At 34.5% G+C, this 23,594-nt stretch overlaps 1 protein-coding gene across 2 annotated transcripts in view; it reads right to left on the bottom strand.

Moving 5' to 3' along the window:
* Window positions 1–23,594, bottom strand: part of LOC150096209 (prickle planar cell polarity protein 3-like) — a 156,457-nt gene that overhangs the window by 32,201 nt on the left and 100,662 nt on the right. For both annotated transcript variants that reach the window (XM_090409509.1, XM_090409510.1), the window contains exons 4-5: window positions 20,767–21,000; window positions 16,372–16,587 (exon numbers count right to left, since the gene is read on the bottom strand). In XM_090409509.1, the coding sequence (XP_090265635.1) occupies window positions 16,372–16,587; window positions 20,767–21,000 (450 nt within the window). The remainder of the gene's footprint in view (window positions 1–16,371; window positions 16,588–20,766; window positions 21,001–23,594) is intronic.

Here is a 23,594-nt window from a genome sequence, read left to right as displayed (position 1 = left end):
TAGAAACTATTGCAGCAATTCTTGCAAGAGTTTCGATGTGATGAAGTGAACTACCCTGCATGAATATTGTCACATCAAGTTATTTTTGATGGTGTTGGAGTACTGGAATGGCTACTTGACACAGTACCACTGGAAAATAAAATTTCCTTGGGATTTTTCTTTGAAAGAACTGAATAATAATAATGAAGATGGCTGGGAAACCATCATTAGGAGAACTTCAGTATTAATGGAGGACCTCGTATTACTATGTATTGTTTACCACCGGTGTAATTACACTTCACTCACCACTTTGTTTTGTTGACCTGATTTGGCAGTTGCGATGTTCAACTGCATTCTGGTGGAAGCTGACTGTATTTTCCAAAATATACTAGTAGACAATTGAAAATGGTCGTCTACCTCCGTGCGTGCCTCGATACATCGTTGCCATTGCTTCTATTTTGACTGCCCTTTGATTTATTCCTTTATTAGTATGGTAACATTTACAAACTACAAGCATTTCACCGATTTGCTCTTGCTCTCTTCCTAACTCAGTATTGTTTCTAAAACATTATAATATTGTTTCTTCAAACATTATCCGCATAAACACAGTTTTAATTAGCAAATGGCTTACATGCACCTGCTGCAGTTCTCCCTTTAAGGGGGGGGGGGGATGTGCCGCTGAGGTGGCGTCTCTCTACAAAGGTCGGAGATAACATGCGCAATTAATAGATACAATACGCTGGCCCTGTTGCTTTAATTGCCTCTGCACAATATTTCGACCAATCCCAATCATTTACTATTCTTCTCCATAGTACGATATTACATGCTCTAGTAGTGATAGATGTTTTGTTATTGTTATTGCAAGTGCAGTTCATATAACCGTTACATCCAACTGAAGGCGAGCATTTTAAGCCTCTTAAGTAAATTCGCACTATTCTGGTCCATTCTATTCTGTATAAATACCGGACTCAGTTTTGTTGTATTATTACCTCCGAAGTGACAGTATTGGAAGGAAATACAACAGAGTAGTTAAGCTAGTTTAGAATGCGGATATTTTAATTATTACAACTTAGTATTTAATAAGTGATTATGACTGCATTGCATCTGAAGGCATATCGAGTCGAACAAGAAAATTTAAGAATTGATTCTCGTTCTATAAGTGTTCTGGAGTATATGTGGCCTGAACTAATTCAGTTTATCGGCAAAACTTAAAGATGTGTCTGAACGTGGAAATATAGAAATTCTAAATGAATAGAAAGTTTTCAGTGATAAAAATGGTTGTAACTGTGGAAACCTATCAAATACAGAGTGCTTTCAGCTGACATTTAGTTTCAACTCCTTATTAGGTTTTTGCTTCCAGAAAAAAAATTTCTCCTCACCAGAATATTCAAAGCATTTTTTTTTCCAAGTAGAAATTAGAATGTTCTTCCTTTTTTGCTTCCCGAATAGGCATCAACTTATGATGAAAGATATTATCGTGGTGGGGTGAAATCGCATTACGCCCAAGTAGAGCATTGCTCATTTTTTGAAATTTAAGATGTGTTACGCCATTAAGCGTTATGGTGTAACATCTCTTATCTCCATACACGATGGGACATTTTATGCATAACTCATGTCTATACAGATATTTAAAAGTTTCAATCTTTGTTTAATCTAGAAAGGTGTTCAACAGAAACGGATCTAAAATAGCCACACAGTCCAAAAAAAAGTTCTCTTATCGTCTCAGATCTTTTTTCTAATTTAGATATCCAATGTTCTAATTATAAACTGTAATTATAAAGAAATAAGAAAGCCATTTTTGTTATGACCATTGATAAGCCTAAGTTTCGAGGAAGATGAATGGATTAGAGACACAAATTTTATTTTTGGAACTGTAATTTCTACGACTGCTATCTTTAAATAAAACTTACTAAACTTTTTTAACATTAGAAGTAACCTCCTATCTTATAATGATAGTTACATAAATTCACTAGCTATGTCTTGGCCCAAATACGAAATAAATTCTTAAGTGGGTCTGTAATATATTCTTATGTCAACTGCACTCACGAATATCGGTCTGAGAAGTTAATCAGGAAACCCTAACCAAGAGAACCATCATGTAACGTTTCCAAGCAATTTCGGGACTGTGGCCTCCCACTGGGAGATAAAATTCATCTTCCACATAAATACTATTATTATTATTATTATTATATACAAGTTTCTCCATGGAATTAGCAGATCAATCGCGGGAGACCCTATATTGATACACTAGCTATTATTCACACAATACCTATCATACCTCTCCTTAAACTGATTCACTGATGAAACACCCAGAACCACCTCTGGCAGCCCATTCACTACCATTCAAGCAAAATATCTAGTCATAACACCAATGTTAACCACACTCTTACACAACTTCTACTGGTGACCCCTTGTTCTCTCCCTTCTTGCCATGTACTGAATAAAGTCTCCATCACTCGATTCTGATAAACAGCATTCCATAGAACTCCCACAAGCTTTATCACTCACCTCTAGATCCTTCTCCTCAACTTCATCACCAAGAAATCCATGCGACCAGAATTATGCACAATAATCGTCATGTGGCCATATTAATGCCTTATAAAGTATAATAATAACTTCCCTATCCCTGCTTGTGAGTCTGTTCTTCAACAACCATGTAATTTGATGAGCTGTTTTGGCCACTTTGCAATATGCCATCTAAACTTTAATTTTCTGTCCACAGTGACCCCCCCCCAAGTCCATTTCCTCCTCAATGTCTTGCAGTTCAATTCCATCAATATAGTACACGTCATGTGATCTCCTCCTCCCAGTGTGCGTTACCTTACACTTAGTCATGTTAAACTGGTGGCCATTTAACTTTTACCATACCACCATATTTAAGTCATTCTACAAGATCTCTACATCACCTTCATTGACTATGGCTCTTCCCAGTTTTGCATCATCAGCAAACAAGTGGATATTTCCAATATAATTAATGTGCAAATTAAACAACAGAAGATCTAGTACTGAGCTCTGAAGTACACCCAGTCACTGCCTTCTCCTGGACTCAATTCCTCCATAAACCACTCTTTTATATCTGTCCATCAGCCATCCTCTAATCCAAATCACCAATTTCAAATCCTTCCCATTTATGCAACATAGTTTCATGTAGGATCCTGTCAAACGCCTTTGCAAGTTTCAGCAGTATTACCGATTAAGCATTTCCTTTATCGAACTACACTATTACGTTATAATAAAAAAGTAAGTAAATTACTAATGCAAACCATACCCCAAAACCGAGTTGGCCCATGTAAAGTATCATATTTCTCTCCGCTCAGTTCTGAATTCTGATTCTCATTAACTTCTCCAAAACCTTAATCACGACTCCTGATAAACTGATTGGTCTATAATTTGCTAATTCTGTCTCGGGGCCTCCTATTTGCAGTGAAATTATTTCCTCCTCTTTCCACTCTGTTAGAACCTTACCAGAACTGAGGCATAAATTAAACAGCTTGGTCAGAGGAGGTACTAATTCTCTTGGATATTCTCGTACTACATGGGCCGATATGTCATCTAACCTTATGGCAGTGTTCGCATTAAAGTTCTGCAATGTACTAAGCATCTCTATTTCTTCCATCTCTAGTCTCTCATCAGTTAGTGACACATCCGGCATTGCAATATCACAACCAAGATAGTACACCTTTGCAAAATTATCACTTAGTAACTCAACTATTTGATTTGTTTCTATTACTTCCCTACCATCAACATTTTAAAAGTCGTCCTTCCATATTCTTCCCTCCTTTTACTTGCCACATAGCGAAAGAACTTCTTAGGATTTCTTTTGGACTCATTAGCTACCTTTTTCTCAATATTAGCTTTGGCCTTCCTTACAATACAGGTCATCCTCCTTGCCTGTACTCTGTACTGTTCGTGGGTATGCTGATCACCATTTTTTTTTATATTCTCTCCAGAATCATTTCGTTATCTGCAACTCCTCCTTAATAATACTATTCATCCGTCTTACTCCTACTTGATTTATTTTCCTGATTTAGGGTATACAGTCTGATACCGCTTTCCTTAAATACCACTTGATAACCTCCCATGCATCGTCAGTATCTCTCCCCTTTAAATTCTCATGCCATGGCGCTGCTGGAAGCTAACGTCTCAGATTGTCATAATTGTTAGCTTTGAAGTTCCACAAATACCCATTTTTCACAATTCTGTACATCTGACACTCTCCCGGGTAAAGACCACATGATCGTTATCCACAATCAGAGATAATGTGGCTAAATTCGTTATTGATATATTCTCCAATGCTCTGACTAGATCCAACCGTCTCGAACCTCTTGTCCCTTCCGTGACATGCTGTTCAGGTAATTATCTCTTAACAACTGTATAAATTTCAATTCTTTCCTTTATTGTGACCATTCCTTCTCTCAATCTTTGTCCCCAATGCATACCATCTACATTCTCCCTTATGCGCCCTGGATTATAGCAACAACCAATTTTATATTTCATCTTGTTGATCTCTATCTCAAACCTCTGTCCTCTTGAGGCACTTCTACTCTTTTAGGCTTCAGTTCATCGGCTATCATTAGCAAAGCCTGTCCTCGCTGAAAATACTATATCCCTTATATTCTATCCCTATGAATATATCATCCTTAATCAACCAAGTCTCACTATTTTCTATAATTTTTGGCCAAATTGTACTAACTAATACCAAAATTTCAAACATTTCTCGCACTTATTCTAAATACTTTTGGCATTAGTATACATAAACTGCAATAATCCCTTCATCGCATAATCTCCCCTGTGTGTAAATTAGCTCACTCTCTGCGCAGTTTTTTTTTCTGACAACATTTAATCCCACATTCATAGAGATTATTGACCTATTAACAGCCGGCTCTCTCACCTTCCTGCGTAGCAAATCACATTTTCCATGTTTTTTACAATTTACTCTATTCTTTATCAATTAATATTCTAAATGCCATTCGCCCAAACCGTTTAAGTGCAAACCATCACTCTTAAAAATTTCTTCCTTTTATCAAAATCATCCCAGACATTCAACAATTAAAAAATATTCAGTTTAATTTCTTTACAAAATGTTTACAGTATCTTGACATCATACATTTACTACAATATAATCACTCTTCTGTTGCATTCATCATTGTTAAATCTTGATAGCACACTCGTGATCTTTCCACTCTCGCTTTTTTGCATTCATTGCTATCATGAAGTGTTTGTTATTGCATTTTTCATTCCACGCACACACTGATTTAATCCGTTACTAAATAATCTGTCATTCTCATTCTCAATCCTCCATACTTTCTATTCCCTAAAAGACATCAGACCATTTTGGAATGCTGCAATATAAGCTACAAAAATTAGTTAGAATTACAAAACCTATTCCAGTTATTTAAAAATGTCAGTTCCTTTGTTCCAGGAAAACCTGTACACCTGTACAGCACAATTTACTCCACATGCCTCTATCAGTTACATTTGGGTATTGTTGTATAAAGAAAGCATGCTTCCTATGAGGCTGATTGCACTTAACTGTGAAGTCTTGATGTTCACTTAAACTAGAAACAGTTCACAAACCAGATGCATCATTATATATCTCACAAATGCTTTGTTGTTTATATGAGTCAAATAAAAGAGGCGAAACAGTAAATACATTAGAAGATGTGAAATGGTCTACATAATCTTTTTTTTTCAACCTTAGTATCAGATGTAAGAGGGTGATATCAACCATACATAGAATGATGAAGATGTTAAGCAATCTAGTTTGATTTGCGTTGTAACTATAGAAGAAACGGGATTCTGATGGCTTTTCAAAACTAGAAAATAAAGGATTATTGTAAGTAGGACCCAAAATTTGAGTGACTGTTAGTATTGACTGAAGCATCAGAAACTGGACGGGACAATACACTGGTAAATATAGATTCACCTGACATTTGGTCTTCAGCAACCAAGTCAAGACATCTCAAACGTTGATGTAGATGACCATATTCACTAGGCACACGTGACTCCTTATCCTTTAATGACACCAATTGATCTATGACACTGTCACTTGAGTTGTCAAATGATGTTTTCAAATATTCACCCAGCTTTACTCTACTGAGTGGGATGGAAATCAGCATTTCCGGATGCCTAACCTTTGACAACTTCTGACATCGTCAATATCAGACAACGAATTAAATGGTTCAATTCCTGATGGAATTTGGCTTTCTATAATTGTAATCTAAGTCCATCACAGGTCTTTTTTCTGATTTCCCTCGTTGACTCTTATGCGTCTCTGTAGTTGACTGCAGCTTTCTTCCACCAGACACAATATGACTATTCATGTTCAGTTTCCTTGCTTCCTGATGATCATTATCTGAAGCTCCATGTTGTGTGCCTTCCACACTATTATAGTACTTACTAGCAACTTCCAAAAAAAAAAAAAATTAAGTTTTAATAACACCGCCGGCTTAAACAATCAGAGAAGCATATTCCCTGAAATATTAATTTGGTAAGTTAATATTTCAGGAAACATTTCAGGGATGGTTCGTATACCGAACCTTCAATTTGAAGTCAGTAAACAACATATCACTAAATATTAGAACAGGATGTTAACTTGAGTTCTCTAAATATAAGATATAGAGAAGAGGAGTGCTTGCAAATAGAACTACTTTATGAATTACCAGACTTTCGCTAGCGAGTAATTACCTCCGTAGTGCAATTGGAAAAACAGCGGACATTGTGCCCTTAGATTAGAAAATACCTGCGTTCGATTCTCGTCATGACGAGAGTAATTAACTGCTTAGCTTTTTGAAGTTTCTCTAAGAGAGATGCAACAACAGAAACTAAATTTTTCTATCAATATTGCTATTGGAATAGATTGGAATTGTGGCCGTAGAAAGTAACTTCCTATTGAATGGTTCCACAAATTAAGAACAACAAAAACTTGAGCGTTAACATTCTGGATCCGTGAAATAGCCATTTAGTTGATTATGTAGCATATGACGATATTTGCTGGCCTGGTAGGCCGAGTGGTTATAACGTATCCGTTCTCCAGCTAATAGGATGCGGATTCGAATCCCACCTTGGGGATGGATGTTTGTAATGACTTTTATTCATACACATATACACTGTCCCAAGAAGGACTGGGTCACTTCCAGAGACGTAGACCCATCCCTCCCCATTGGAGAGAGGCTTTCCTCAGTAGTGAGAATATACAGGCTGAAAATAATTATCATGATGATACTCAGGTGGTATAAACAACTTCAAACATTGGCTTTTCGTTTCCTAGATACACCGCTGTATTTCTTTAATTTTGTGAAAATTAAAACAAAAGAAACGAAGCCTTTAATTTATGATATAATTAAAGGTTTCGTTTTGAGCTTATATTTAATATTATGAATAATACGGATGATGAATAATTTATTAGCTATATATTGGTAGTCAATTCTATATTCGTAATTTTCTCAGAGTCAGTGACGAATATGCTGATTTAAAACTGATACTTGCCGGTTTTTAATTTTTATATTCGGGTTGCGTTTTAGTACTTCAGTAATTCGTATTGGCAGTAATATTATTTCCTTCCATTATCGCGTGAAACAAGTAAAAAATAAAATAAATATTATGTATTAGAGAATGCATAGAAATTCAGTGAGAGTCTCCATAGCTTAGCCATAATCCTAAATCGGAAAGATAAACTGGGTAGATCGTATTAAGGACCTCAAATTATTATATTACTATTATTAACATTCGGTATCGTACACGAGATCATCATACTGCTTTGCAAAGTAACTCATCTCCTAAATCGAAGGGCTTATCACTATAATAAAACTGTTTTAAATTATCTACAGAAATTTGAGTTTTTTTTCACACTTCCCCTGCAATCATTCGAATAATAAGCATAACAGACTAACTCCTAAAATGTTCCCATATTAGTAGTGGTGAGGGAACATGACAAAATTAATATCCCTGAACACTTTTACCTTTCATAAACTAAATAGTTGTCATCTGTTTTAATTAATTTATACTCAAACTTTCTCATTACTCAAAGCGAAGAAAACGAATCACTTTTATCTCTAAATTTCTCTGCTGCTGCTGCATTAGCTTGAACATACTTAAGCACATAAACGGCTATATTTATACTAAACGACGTCTGTGGAATGACTAATTTGTGTTGCTAACACAACCTGCATATTATTCAAGACATTATAAGAGCCGTGCGAGACCCCTTAGAAAAGGTTCTGTAAGATTCAGCTGGTGTAACCAACCGTGTCAAGTGATGCTTTACTAACTTGAAATAATTAAGACTTTCAGAGATGTTTCTTCGAATAAAAAGAGCATTGATATTATCCAAATACCTAACACACACACACACACACACGTGCGCACTCTTCCATAGGAACGAAAGAGTGCCAGAACTCAGACATGGAGAAAAAAATCAAATATTTCTGGCACCATTTCTAACCTTTCGTTCTTTCTGTATTCTTGAATCCAGCATCTTTAAACTGTGCTTTGTAGCATCACACCATCAACGATATTTACTTAATATTATTCTGTATACGAAACTCTAAATTCAGGCAATTCAAAATCATCAATATTTTAACTTTTATTTTATTTTATACTTTTAAATATTCAGCTTTACAGTGACTTCAGAGAAAGATTTTCAGTGAATGCAGATATTTCTTTTTTGCTTATATAAATTGAATGAGAGTATTGGAACAGAAATGGTGTTATGATCTTGAATAAGCATAAACATATACCTAAACAATCAATGCGTGCGAAGAAATCGCGTGTTGTGTACAACATGTCGACTAACATTAATGATCGTATATTTTACCAGCTAATAATTGTGATTTTTAAAAATACTGTGAACGCATTTTTATATTAACGTTATATTTTATTTCAGAGTAGTAGGAATTGGGTGATGGTAGAGTGCATGCCATTGTCTATTTTAGCCTTAATATGACGTATTTCGTTGATTCTAAGACGCATATTTTTTAGTATCGGAACGTCTCTGAAACTGGGATGCGTCTTACATTCGATGGCGTCTTATAATTGCTTGCAATGACAATATATCGCACTATGATACTGAAAATAACGTCCGTTTTACAAACGATCGAGTTTTAGAATCTAGAAATATACAGTATATGATATGGCAAAAGTCAACCAGTGGTGAGTATATTTCTCTTATACATCTATTTTCGAAATGTATGTCCAGAGCAGTATTTGTTAAATTGATTTGAAGTGATAAATAGTCTGAGTTTCATTTTATTTCTTAGTATTTTGATGCTATTCCGAGGCAGTGGTTTCAGTTAATAAGAGAGCGCCATCTATTACCGAAAATAAAAAGTCGTTGAGAATATAATATTTTAAAAGATAGGATAATAAAATTTCAATATTGTTTTATAGCCAAATGCCAAAACAATTTGTCTTTGAAACAACTTTTAAAGGTTTTTAAGTGATCGAGAGCTTACGAGAAAGCAACTTTTGACAAAAGATGTACGTCTTAAGCTGCTATCATTCACCTTCAGTTTCAGAGATGGAGATAGGCATGATAGGGTATTTAGTGGAATGTTTCTGCAGACCAGGACACACAGAGAAATTATGAACAAGAAATGTTTAAGCACATAAGTTAGTCAAACGCAAAGAGAGAGTGATCATTATGAGCGATTTTCACTATATCAGTATAAACTGTGCAGAGAAATAAACAACATACAGTAGTAAGAAATAGAATCTTTGGAATTCTTGAGCCATAAATGTCTTAGGCAATATGTTATAAAGGGAACAAGAGAATCAAAAGGTTTAGATTTGATTCTAGACGATCTATTATAACTGACTTGTCATCCTTGCCATTGGTTGGTGAGTGTAACCCATGTTAAGGCAGGCATTGCTTTGCTATTTGCTTATAAAGGGATATTTGTTATCTTCTCTTTTAATAATTTTATGCAAAAAAATAGGTTTTCAGGCACTTTCCCTCCCACTTAAGCAATATTAAAATATTTTAAAAGTGATAAAGTGGGAAGAGCGACCAAAGGTAAAATAATATTTCCTAAAAAAAGCATCGATATTTACAAATAATTCAGTATATTACTATTTAATGAAAGAGCAAACATCCTAAAATAAACTGAGCTCTACTACATTTGTATGGTGTGCACTGAACAACATGAACGGTCTTTCATTGATCGAATTAAAATGTAAATCGCGTGAATGAGTATTATTAATACTTTCCCTCCTCAGTATTAATACTATCCATGGCTTGAAAATGTAAAATAAAATTATTCCCCAAATATAAATAATACTAATATAGTTTGTCTTGCGGTCAGCTATAAAAAAAAACGTTGCTCGCCACTGTTCCAGTCTTAAAATGCTGTGTCTTAAGTATGATTGTTTAGATCAGACTTTAAGAAGCATACCGAAATTCTTGCAGGACACGAGTCAGGTAGGAGATTTTTATAACCATAGTTGCACTGTCAGACATACGTTTAATTTTAAAATGTTGTATTTCTTTAGTAAAACAGGCTTAATGGTTGATATATAAAATGTACTAAGAGCAGCAGCAGTAGGAGAATAAATATTAACGAGTTCACAGCGAAAAATTAATTTATTGTAAAGATATTTGCCTATTTCTCGAATTAATTACAATTCGAGTGCCTTCAGTAAGTCAGAGGGTTTAAAAGAAAGCAATTCTGGTTTTACCGACAAAAGAGCAAACTCCCAGACAGCAGATAGGATTAATGACTATCCACTAGCAATTAGGTTTATGAAAGCCATCGGGTCTAATATGTAAAAATAAATGTAAGATTGGAATAAGAATGACAAATAATCGTAGAAATCTCGTTAAAACTTGATTTATCTTTTATTTTTACCTCCATTTCGAGTATTCTTGCAGTTCTGCAAGGTATATATATGTCATTATTATTGCGTCATGTATATATGTCATGTCTTGCATTAACATAAAATTTAGAATTTTTTTAAAAGTTAAAGAACTCACTTATTTTTTTATTATTTCGGAAAGAGTTATATGATTCTTTTTTTAAAGAGTTAGGCACATATGAGAATAAAAATATAAAGTCTGAGTTACATTATCAAGAGTGTATCGACAATGACATACTGTAAACCAAGTATTGCAAAAATTCGATGTGGGCGATGTTGTTCAAATTGCCATCTTCCAAAAACTCCTGAGTGACCTGAAAAGTCACTAGCTTAAGTAACTCCAAAACTGGATCGCTTATGAATCTCTGCGCTCCGTACGATCATCGACCCGAACTTCATACCGGCACAACCACAGGAAAGTACCGCCAAAGCGTAAAGCCTTCACTCGGCGAAGGACCTACTGTTCTTTTCGGCGGCCAGGAACAACGTGTTAAAACCGGCCAAGTTCCTAAAACTTGGAACTAGTGTCTGAAAACCGGTGTGCCCGTGGACTTCAGCGATTTGTTTGCTGCTTCAACGATCAAAGGCTTGTCTCTGTGGCAGTACTTGCTTCTGGTTGTGCTGGGCTAAGGTTCGGTTCGTTCATTGGGCGAAGCGCAGAGATTCATAAGAGGTCCAGTTTCGGAGCTACTTGAGATGTGACCTTTCAGATTACTGAGGAGTTTTTGGAACTGGTAATTTGAATAAATTGAATTGACTGGTCCCTGAAGAGAGCCAACCAGTTCGGAACAGATGCCTGGGGAGTGAAACCTTTATGAAATGCACTAATAAAAGGCGAATACACGGATGCTTGGACAGCGCTAGTGTCTTGCAAACTAAGGTAACTCCAATGCCAAGGATTGTATTCTCATTAGATCTCCAGTCAAAATTTCGAAACTTCCGAAGTTTCTAAATACATTCGGCTTTGAAATAACATTGCATCTTTAATATCCACTATTTCGGTATAAATAATTTATTTCTTGACTTTTCTCACATCGATAGTAAAGTATACTATATGTTAAATGACCTCTCCTTTTCGAGAGCTCTCCATTAAATAAACTGTGAGGGAGGGGGGGGGAGACGTTTGAAAAACATCTTGCGTACAGTGCATGTTTACGTACCTGATGGATTTATCCAAGTACCACAGCTCACTAGTTTGTTATTTTTTTACAAATCTTTGTAAATATATATTTGTAAATATAAATCTTTGTACTTTATAAATCTGCAAGTGTGCCATGGTTAATTATTTGAACTCTTCACAGTTATATATTGAAAAAAAAAACTTAGTAGCGAATATTAATTTGAAAAAGAAATTGCAGCGTTAATCCATCCATGGGGACATGGATGGATTTCTCTCTTATGCGTTTTCATATGGTAAAAATGTGGACAAAACTTGCAAAACTAAATTGAAACTTGCAAAGAAGCCCCAAAATCTGGGATTACTTTCAATTACCACCACATCAAAAACTTATTGTTTCATAATTCACTAAAGCTAGTTAAAGCTAATAATGCTTATAGATTGGGTAGGTAAAGAAATCAGAAACTTATTATTAACATGATACTATGGTGCTCCTTGCAAGATCGAATTGAAATTTAGTGCCTACGGGCATCAAATTTCAATTCGATATTGACGCGCATTTTTAGGCTTATTTCATAAAATGGGTAAGATTCGATCTGCGTGTCCGTACAGGTTATTAAAAAGAATCTTACACAGATTATTCCAGGACTCTGGATGGAAGGTTTTTGTTTAGATTTGTTACTAACATAAAATTAATTAAATTGGACAAAGCTAGAGATCAGTTATTGTCATCATTTGGAATTGTTTTATCAGTACAAGTATACTAAAAATCATTTCACATTATTTTGTAATTAACAATAGAAATAAAGCTAACGTTGCGAAGATCAAGGACGTTAGTGAAACTGTTAGTTTGCAGAAGGGAGAAATGAAAGAGTTGATTGTTTTATCATTAACAAATGATTTGAAAGGGAAGAAATATGCATTGCGAAAGGATATGAAAGAGTTGTTGAATGAAGCTTAAGTCTGCTGCCTATGTAAGATAGGACAAAGTTGAGAAGGGCCATGATTGCAAATGAATCAATGAAAAAATTGTGCAGGAAGGGGAATGGTAAGCAGTTTATTGATGTATGGAGCGAATTTGATGGGCGAAAGGACTTACATATGCCTGGTGGACTACGTTTGAATGGTTTTGGAGTTAGATGTTCGAAGAAAGTGTTGTTCAGTGAGAATTTGAAAATGCAAAACCAGGGAAACCAGAGATATTAGTAGAGGGATGCAATCAATCATATCTCTGGCCTCTCCTCAGATAAATTTTGTGTGTGTGTGTGCAAAAATTATTATGCAGTACTGAATGCGATTACAGAGGTTTCAGATTCGCATGGGTAGGTAATGACATTACAAATGGGTAACTGTGAGTACAACAGGATGTTGAAATGCATGTACACAAATGCCAAAAGTATCAATAGTAATGGAGAGAGGTTTAAGCATTGGTCAGCTCGACTTGGCCAAAAATTATAGGCATCAGTGAGATCTGGTTGACAGAAAATGATATAGTTACAGGGACAGAATGTAAATGGTATTTTTTTCAGGGAGAACAGAGGGAATAGGCCGGAATGTGGGGGTATTGCTGATGATAGCCACATCATCAGAAATACCTAATGAAAACCACAATCAACAAATTTGGAATTAAAAAGGATTTTAGGCCTGGGGAGATTGTTCATTTAAGGATGTCTAGTATATGAGATATACACAAATGGGACAAAATACATTGTTGGTAATAAAATGCATCTGGTAATACCATCAGAAGATATATCCATAACCATGGTAGACTCTGCCTCCAATCGGGGAGGGTAACTACGTAGTATTGTACTGGAAAGTTGCTAAATGTAAGGAATTCTCTGTCAAGAAAGCATTTATGCAGAACTATAAATCTGGTAATTATGACAAACGTAGGAGACATCTTGAAGCAGTGCCAAGTCTTGAGAAGATACAAGGAAAAAATGTCAGTAGTGCATGGGAGGTGGTCAGACATTGTGTGAGAGAGGCAGTATCAGACTGTATACCTAAGGTCAGGAGGATAAACCAAGTGAGGATTAAGTGGATGAGTAGAGATATAAACCAAGAACTCCAAAAAAAAAAAAAACATCTGCAGGTAATATAAGAAAAAAGTGATCGGCATTCTCACGAGCAGTACAAAGTGCAAGCAAGAAGAATGACTAGTATGGTAAGAAAGGTTAAATCAGATTATGAGAGAGAAAGTAAATCCAAAACAGTTTTTTTCATTATGCAGAAAGTTAGAGGGAAAATGACTATAGTAGGATGAGTTTAATCAATTCTGATGGTAGAAAGGTGACAGAGACAAATAGAAATAGCTATAGAAATACAGTAGTTGAATTTCTGAGTAATCATTTTGCAAAGGTGTATCATCCAGGTGGAGATTTTTCTGTTGCTGATGTGACAGAGGCGCATGTCGAAATTGAAGTAGATGAACAGCGATATTCAGCATATCGAAAAATATCAATGTGAATACAACAGGACTGGATGGTATGTCGGCCCGCTTGCACTATGTGAAAATACAAGAGAATTGGCATTTCCTCTGATGAAGTTGTTCAATCTAAGACTCAACTCTGGAAGGGTGGGTTCCAGGGGAATGAAAATAGAGTGAGATAATTCCATTACATAAAGGTGAGTCTAAGACAGAAGTGAGACAGACCAATTAATATATCAAGAGTAATTGTTCAAGTATTGGAAAAGTTGGTTAACGGTAAAATCCAACAGTGAGTGGATATCGATATGATACGATACTCTATAGCGGGTAGCATGATTTTGTAAAGGGTAGGTTCTATCTCAGTAACTTATTCACATTTTATAATAAAGTGACAAATAAAGGAAATGATTACACCATGATATTGCTGGACTTTTCAAAGACATTTGACAGAATACCACATGAAAAACTATTGAATGAGTTGGAGCAAATGAGAATGGATATGATGCTTGTAGCATGGATATGGCTGACTGATAGGCACCAGAGACTAGTATATGGTGGAGTGGATTATAGGAGAATGAGGGTGACTAATGGAGTGTCTCATGGTACTGTACTATACTGTACTGTGATAGTGCCACTACTCTTTAATTTGTATATCAATGATATAGGGGAAGATTTGTTTGCTGATGACGCAGAACTGGGAAGGTCAAAAGTTGATAAAGGTGGTATTGATATCTTTCAGGATGATTTAAATAAATTAGCATTTTGGGAAAAGGATAATGATTGTCAATTTAATCTTGTAAAACGTAAGGTTTGCACTTCGGGTTGAGAAAGTTACATACTGTGTGTCACATTGATGGTACTCAATTGCAGGAAATTCATCAGGCTAGGGTATTAAGGATAATGCACAGAGTTGAAGTTCAGAGGACATATTGCAAAAGTTGGTGAAATAGCTCAAAGGATCATGGATGTTGAAAAACTGTACAGCTTTATTCACCTGAGTTTCTTGGTGATCAGCAGGTGGTGGAGAGGATTCAGAAACGAGTGAGTATAGTTTACAAGTTTACAAAGTTTAGCTGATAGAGGCGAAAAGAGGGTACATAATGGAGACTTGTTATATTAAAGGAGTTTTATAAAATCGACGCAAAGGAAATGTTTTAATATATGATAAATAGTCAGAGAACTAGAAGTCATCCGTGGAATTTGTTTAAGAATGTGGTTAGTAGAGGTGTTTGGACTAGATTTTTTGCGTGGAGAATGGAATGAATTACCAGAATTGTGAGTGCTCTGGCAGTTTAAGGAGAGGTATGATAGGTTTTTGTGTGTATAAACTTTAGCGTGAGTCTCCCACGATGAGTCTCTGGTCTCCATGGAGATACTGAATAATAATAATAATAATAATAATAATAATAAATTATTTTTAATTTCATCCATCGCAATTGAACCTGACTTCTTCCCTAAAACTCCCTGATTTGTATTTCATCCGTTAAAACAGACAAAACTGCCAGAGAATCCCAACCAAATCAAATCAAACTAAACTAAACAACTTGAACTTAGGACTAGTTTAAGGAGGGGAAATTACGGAACTGGATGGAATACAATAGATATTCCATAGAGGTTCGACAAAAAGAAAAACTGGAATGACAAATCTTTATAATGATTCTAAATATCATATTTCAATAAAAAAAAAACATCCATCAAACGTCTTGTAATTAAAACACTCAAATCAGTTGAAAATCAAACATTAAAAATCAAGGATGAAATATTACTGAATATATCTGTCAGATTTCCATAAAGTATATTCAAAATACTATCATTCTATTTATTATGCATTATTAGACTGTGAATAAGGAATCCATTGCTCTTATAAACATAATTGAAATCGAATGAACCCTTTTAATGTTAAAAATTACATGATTTATTAGTATTCTAACCTTGCTCTTGATAGTTGTGAGTTACTGTCATTTATTAAATTATTCGAACAACTTTAATCACCTACCTCATCACATGCTGCACATCTTGGTTTGATTTCTTCTGCGTAATGCCGTTCGCAGTACAGTTTTTCATCTTTAATGCAATATGTGAGGTCAACTAACAGTTCGTCACAGGTTACACACACAAAACACGCTGGATGCCAGGCTACACTTTCCCCAAATTTAGGAGCAACAATTACGACATCTCCTTGCGTAGTATCACCAAGACATTGATAACACTCCTGTAAGAAAAACAATAAAATGATTGGAGATTAAAGTTCATTTAAATTAATGGTGTAAATATAAATACCATAACAATGTACGAAGATAATGAAAATTGTCTGTGATTTTATCAAACTATCGGTTTCCAGTTATAGGATTTGTTTTCTAATAAGAATCTCGAATTTCTGATTCACATTATATAATATCCTGAAACTTATATGATATGAATCTGAGGTGGGATTTTGCGATAAAGAAACTAATAACATGAAAAATGTGTGCTAATAATCTACATTATTTGGACACTGCATCAACAGGACACTCATTTTTAAATGACCATCGTGGGGAATAATGATAACTATATCGATATTCCTGAGTTTATGGAATGGGAAACCAGAGTTTCCGAGAGAAAAATCCCCTGGCACGTGCCAAATATTGACTAATTCGCGAACCTTCGAGAAAAGGCTTAGAAAAAGTTCCTTTATTTGGCGACTAGAATCGAATTTAAAACTGTCTCTCTCTTCGGATAACTTAGCGCTTTGAATGCAAACGTCATTTCAATTTACCCCACACACCTGACTACGCAGGTCTTCTTTCCAAATAGTAAATTAATTAAATCTTATTAGGAGGTGTTTTGATGGACTATTAAATCATAAGAACTGAGTAACCAAATCCAATCATATTTGTTTCTTAATTCTCTTCCCCATACTAATGAGAAGATAGTGAAAATATGTTAATAAATATATGTTAATTTCTAAGTTTGTATCATGAGAAAATAAAAAAACATCGATAATCTGATGCTAAAAATAGTATAGATTTCAACTAATTTTATCCAGATAGAATTTTATCAATTCTTCACTATGTCAACTAATATTTCGTGACTTATGACAGGGAAGGAATTGAGATTAACTTTCTTAGATTTCCATTTATGACATTAAAGATTGCATTAGATATTGTTGTAAATAGCCATATCATCTGTTTCTAGAAGCCTATAACTTTTGGATATACTTTTTTCACTGTTAGGATGTTGAGCTAGGCATTCTTTTTTTTTCTCATGTTGCTCCCACTTACAAATGGTTATATGCCATCCTAGAATAAATTTTTGTACCATGGGTAGGCTAAAGATTTTTTCCCTTCTCTTTTTATGAATTCTACATTTTTTTTTAACTTTTAATTAAATTTTTACACAGTGCGGAAGTCCCACTCGGTCAACCACGCACGCCTTCGTTTCGAATCTGAGAGAAATGCCGATTTGCATTGTAATACTGGATTTCAAAATCAATTCGACTTTAATCCTGCACTAGCCTTGTTATTACATCGTCTTTCAGTCAACAAATAAGTTTTGGATTACTTATAAAAGTTAAAAATTCACATTGCAGGTCTATAGCGAAAAACAATCGGATATTGATATTTATTTCAACTTTCACCGCGTGGGTGTTTCTATGTTTTTTAACTTTATGAAGTCTGGTAGAATTTATACAAATATGGAATTAAGTGAAACATTTTCCTGCACTTTTCTAAACTGTAAAAAGCTTGTTTTTATTCTGATTTGATTAGTTCCATGAAAAATCTTCCAACTTCTTAGTTGTGGACAGTTGTGAATAGTACACCTGCATTTCAACCAAACAGGCTACAGGTTTCAAATCCGCCTTAAGCATGGATTTTTGCGAATTTCTAGGTGAGAGATAAATTTCATTGTTCTTCATAAACACCGCCACCCTCATTGGAAATCTGAAGTGTCTTGAAAGAGTTGCATGTTTGTTCTATAAATTTGGGTTTCTGGCATATGTAAAAATCAAAATATAATTAAATATTAAAATAAATTAAACAAACAAAAAAAAACTTAGCCGTTCTAGGATAATGATGAGTTTTATTCGATGTTCAGTATTGTTTATATCCAAAGGTATGTGCTAAAATTCACCTTGAAACGTCAAGAAAGTGAATAACTATCTACAGAAGTATCTACAAAATATTACAAAATAATATTAATATAAGATTAACAAAAGTAAACGACATGAATAATGAATTTTAGCCAGCGTTGGGTTTTAGTTGTATTCGTTTTTTTTTAAATAAGCAGTTCGGTATCTCGTTGAAGCATTAATATTAAGCTAGTAAATATGACTCTAGACCGTAGCTATAATTTCCTTTTGATGTAGAGAAAATCGGACATTTTAAGGTCAAGAAACTGTTAGTGGATGTTTCACTAACCAGTTATTAACGTACAAAGAATTACACCTCATTGGTAGCAAAACAATTACTGTAAATGCATTTGTAGTTCATATTAATATTGATGAAAGTATGATTTGTTAGTTTATTTCAAAATTTTAATTAATGTTTTCTCTAGAGGGTCTATATTTGAAATCACATAATCCCAATATAATTTCAAAATAATGAAAAGTTGAAATGTAATTATGTTTTCAGTTTGGCATTATATAAATACATATATGTTTCTTTATATACATTGAGGAATTTTGTTTCATATATTGTAATCATTGTAAGCTTTAAACATTACTGAAGCTGTTTATTGTAATATTAGATTATAAAACATGCTGAATACATTAAGACTGAGGAGGAGATATAGTGTTGAAAATAGTTACGTGTTTAGTTCATTTTGTTTATTTGAGAGATTACAAGAATAGCCAAATTTATATATTTTCGTACAATTGTGACAATTTTATTGATGACCGCAGATTAATTGTACTGCTAGAAACCGAACTTATATAAACTACCTATATGCTTGAAATAAAAAGAATAAACTGGAGTTATGTTATAGTTATTACAGACATTGATTCGCTCTCCTGAACTACGTAGGCTGTTCAATAAGTAATAAGACTATATTTATACAGAAAACAGATTACCTTTAATCGTCATCATTTACATGGTCTTTTTCGAAGTAACCACTGTGAGACGCGGTGCATTTGTCCCAACGTTGCGTCCACTTCTTAAACACATGTGAGAGTCCGTTTTTTGAGAGTTCTTTCAAAACCGCCTCGGCAGCTTTTACACATGCTTTGTTGCTTTCGAAATGGGGCCCTCTTAGTGGTTTCTTGAGCTGAGGAAACAGCCAGAAATCGCACGGTGCGAGATCAGGACACTGTATTGCGGGTGTGGTAGGATATCTATGTTGTTCTTCTGCAAAACGTTCACTACACAACCAGCAATATGTGGCCTTGCATTATCGTGGTGCAATAAAAAGCATTCTTCAGCAATATACGCTTCCTTTTGACGTGCTTGATGATAATCGCTGCTGTGTTGATCATTGTCTCTGTGATGGACGTTGAAGGTCTTCCCTCGCGTTCAAGATCTTCCACATTTTGCCTTCCTTCCTTAAAAGTTTTATGCCAGCGAAAAACACTTGCCCTCGACATTGCTTCATCGTGGAAAGCTTCGTGTATCACGTTAAAAGTGTCCGATGCCGATTTTTGCAAACGCACACAAAATTTAATCGCATAACGCTGTTCCAAGGACGTTTCCATTTGGAAGACTGGTCGCACTCGTAGGCGCGCCGATGAGCACTTGCGTTTAGTCACGTGACACTCTGGCACATCAGCCCGTATACGCCATCTATCAACCTTTTTGTTAATACATACAGCAACATTTCTTTATTCCACAGAAATTAATATTGTGATGAGTGGTTTCGCCACAGTAAAATTAGTCTTATTACTTATTGAACAGCCCACGTATATGTAATAAACTGTAAGGTTAACTTCATGATCATGCTTGAAATGCTGAAACATGTATGCATACTGAATGCAAACGATGGTTAACATCATACGAGATGGGAACGCATATAGTATATAAATGGATGAATTTAACATTGTTTTATTGCTATGGTTATTGGCATTGAATAACCATCTTTCAATGATGGTTATTCGATGCAGAACTGAACAGTGACTAACTAGCGTGCTACGTGAAATCTCTAAAATCGAAACATAATTGAGATTCAGATATAAGTCATTCCCACAAGGGACGTTTTGCATACGTTTGTAAAATATATATTATACCCCGTAAATTATATATTATCACGTAATAAAAGTCTTTTATAAGACAGGTCTTGGAAAGAACTTAAAAGATATTTGTCTTTTCTAATGAAGACCTGTATTGTAAAAACACTGTAGTTTATTTTAACAATGATATATTTAATTCTATTTAATCTAGAAAACTTCATTTTAGGCTAGCTTTTTTAGTTTGCATATTCTTACCCCGTAGTGGTCTGACACATTCTTGGCATAACCGATATCAAGCGCCACTTCATTACGTGTATTAACAAAGTCTTCAAAGCTCGACTGGAAGTCTTTCTCAAGGAACTTACAGTAGGCCATGGCCAGATCCTGTTTAGGAAGCTGCAAGATAAGTTGCTTATCTCGGTATTTTTCTCCCGACGTGCCCAATCGCGGAACTTTGTGATTTGGTAGCTGTGCAAAGTACTCTTCGATCTGTAAGAAATGCAAAGGACATTATTTAGATCTTATTGCGTCTACACACACACACACACACACACTGGTAGATATACACTTTATTAAACTAAACTTTCCATGAAAAGTTTCCCCTGTATGCTTATATCTAGAAAGGTACATCTTCTAAGATAAGCTTCTTAATTCCATTTTGCTTTTTGAAATCAGGCATGATTAAAAACGTTACCTTTTGTCAACAATAAATATCATTCAGTTTCTCTTTTGAACCTTTCTGTCCACTGTGGCATGCTTCTTTTTTACGTACATATACTTTCGATATTGCTTCACCTTGCAGTATTTATGAAATTGCCACGCCGCTTCTTGGAGGCCAAAATTGGTTTCAGAAACTTCTGTGCTTGATTTTCAGAGCAGGGCTTCTAGATTATTTAACTCGTGGTCCATTCGCTATACTATTATATTCTAGATTTATAACTTTTGTTGGTGGAATGTACACAACAATTAATAAATAAAATGACGTAGTTCGTAAAAGCTGCTGATGACTGCGCCTTCGAGTGGCCCGAGCTAGAAAGAGGTCATATAGATTTCGAAATATTCTACATCACTATTTGTACAATAATATAACAATTTTAGACAGTTTTTGGAAATTTATGAATATAATATAGTAGAAAATAATTTTAAAATTTAATCATCGTAAAAAGACAGCTTTCTCACTTTGGAAAGTGGTATCCAAATTGAGAAGAATCCACGTATTCGTTCATTTGGAATCATTCCACTATATCACAATCTGGCATTGGCATTGGCATTGGCATTGTAAAAAATGTCAGTGCCAAAGAATGCAGGCATAGGAAATAGTTGGATCATTAATGGGGTGGTGACATGCAATATGTAACCTCTTCCATTCAAGTTAACCTAATTTTTCTGTGATAATGTTCTAGTTACATTTTCCCCCATCTACAGAATATCTTTTTAAGGTGGCACGATGCCAGAGTGGAAACAGGAAATTTGTGGAAACAGGCCTTCCCTAGTATTCATCTTTAATGAAGATGAATACTAGGGAAGATTAATACTAAAGATAATAATAAAAATATCAGATGATAAGAATAATAATTAAAAATAAATAAATAAAAATAAATCTTTATATTTATTTGAAAATATTTATGTGTAATTCATCACATATCTTTTATGTGACGAATAAAAGATGTTAAAGCCACCAATATTATTAGTTTACTTTACTGTAAAAATTCATCTAACTTCTTAGTAGACCTCATACAGTAGAACAAATGTTTACTTCTATCGCAGCGACGAAATGGTGACTACGCAATGGAATCCCTTTTTCTTTTATTGTCAGTACTGTACGCAGAATAAATAAGGAAAAAAATTGCAGAAGAACAAACAATCAGAATAAGACACAGTTTTTGTCTTATTTAGACAGTTTTTGGCAATAGATATGATGTCAAAATACAAAACACTCAGTAGTTTTATGAACACAAGTTCATAAAATAATTATCACTATAAAATTGTAGTTTTAATTAATATTTCAATTTACATTACTATTTCGATAGATGTCAATCTACATCTTAGAAAGGAAACAAGAGAGAGAGAGAGAGAGATTCAGTCATTTTTCAATAACGAGTTGCGTGCATAGGGCAGACAATAATAATTTTGTATCAAGGTCGTTATACACAAAGGAAATGGTCTAACGATCATTAGGGCAACATATACGTAGTGATTCATTCATTGAACCGACAGACCACTTTGCTTCAGGTCTGACGTAATGACTCGACATACGAGATACGTGATAGCAAAATGGTCTCGGTAACGATTTTATACTGATCAAATGAATACTGTATTTACCGGTGGCTTTCAAGACTGCAGACAGGTAGTAATAAGTGTTCGGTACTGGATCTTTCGTCATGTCTTTATTGATTTTAATACAGTTCCTTCATTTTCATATTTGTTAAATTAACGTTATGCAGAACCTGCTGTGGTCACCCAATTATAAAATTGGGTGACCACAACTTAACAATTAATGGATGTTCGAAATGTCTGGAAAAGATGAGTAGGGTTTAGTTTTAAAAACATATGCGCGTTTTTTTTTACGGATTTTACGTGTTTTTTTTTTGTGTCGGTGGCAAATTAAATGGAAAAGCAACTCATGATGAAGTTTCTTCTGTTCTAATGCAATGAATTAGAATTTATTGTCATTACAATACTCTTGTGATAAAATGGCAACGAAAAAGCATTTTAACAAAATATTAATTTATAATCTTATCATACATTAAATAATAATAAAATCTTATTTTGTGAGCTGAATCTCACTTTATTTTTAAGTACGATGTTGTTCTTTTGAGTGCAAGATTAACATTAACAATATTTATGATTTATGATTTAATGAAAAATGAATGCGTATTGGTTAAAGAAAATTATTCATCAGGATGATGAGTTTTTCTATATCAGTGTTTAAATATACACGATCAGTTGTATACAGACAATCTTCGTTACATTCATTGTTAATTATATAGTTTGGATATTTGGATCCAAAGTGGCTCAAGGCTCACCGTGAGTTTTATAACATCCTCGATACTTCAGGGTAGCGTTTCCCAAAGTGTTAGTAC

This window comes from Typopeltis vanoorti, chromosome 19 (assembly GCF_054136105.1).
Source record: "Typopeltis vanoorti isolate ZY-2024b chromosome 19, IOZ_Tvanoo_1.0, whole genome shotgun sequence".
NCBI lineage: Eukaryota > Metazoa > Arthropoda > Arachnida > Uropygi > Thelyphonidae > Typopeltis > Typopeltis vanoorti.
Note: the sequence above shows the minus strand (reverse complement) of the source record. Positions and strands in the feature narration are given on the sequence as shown.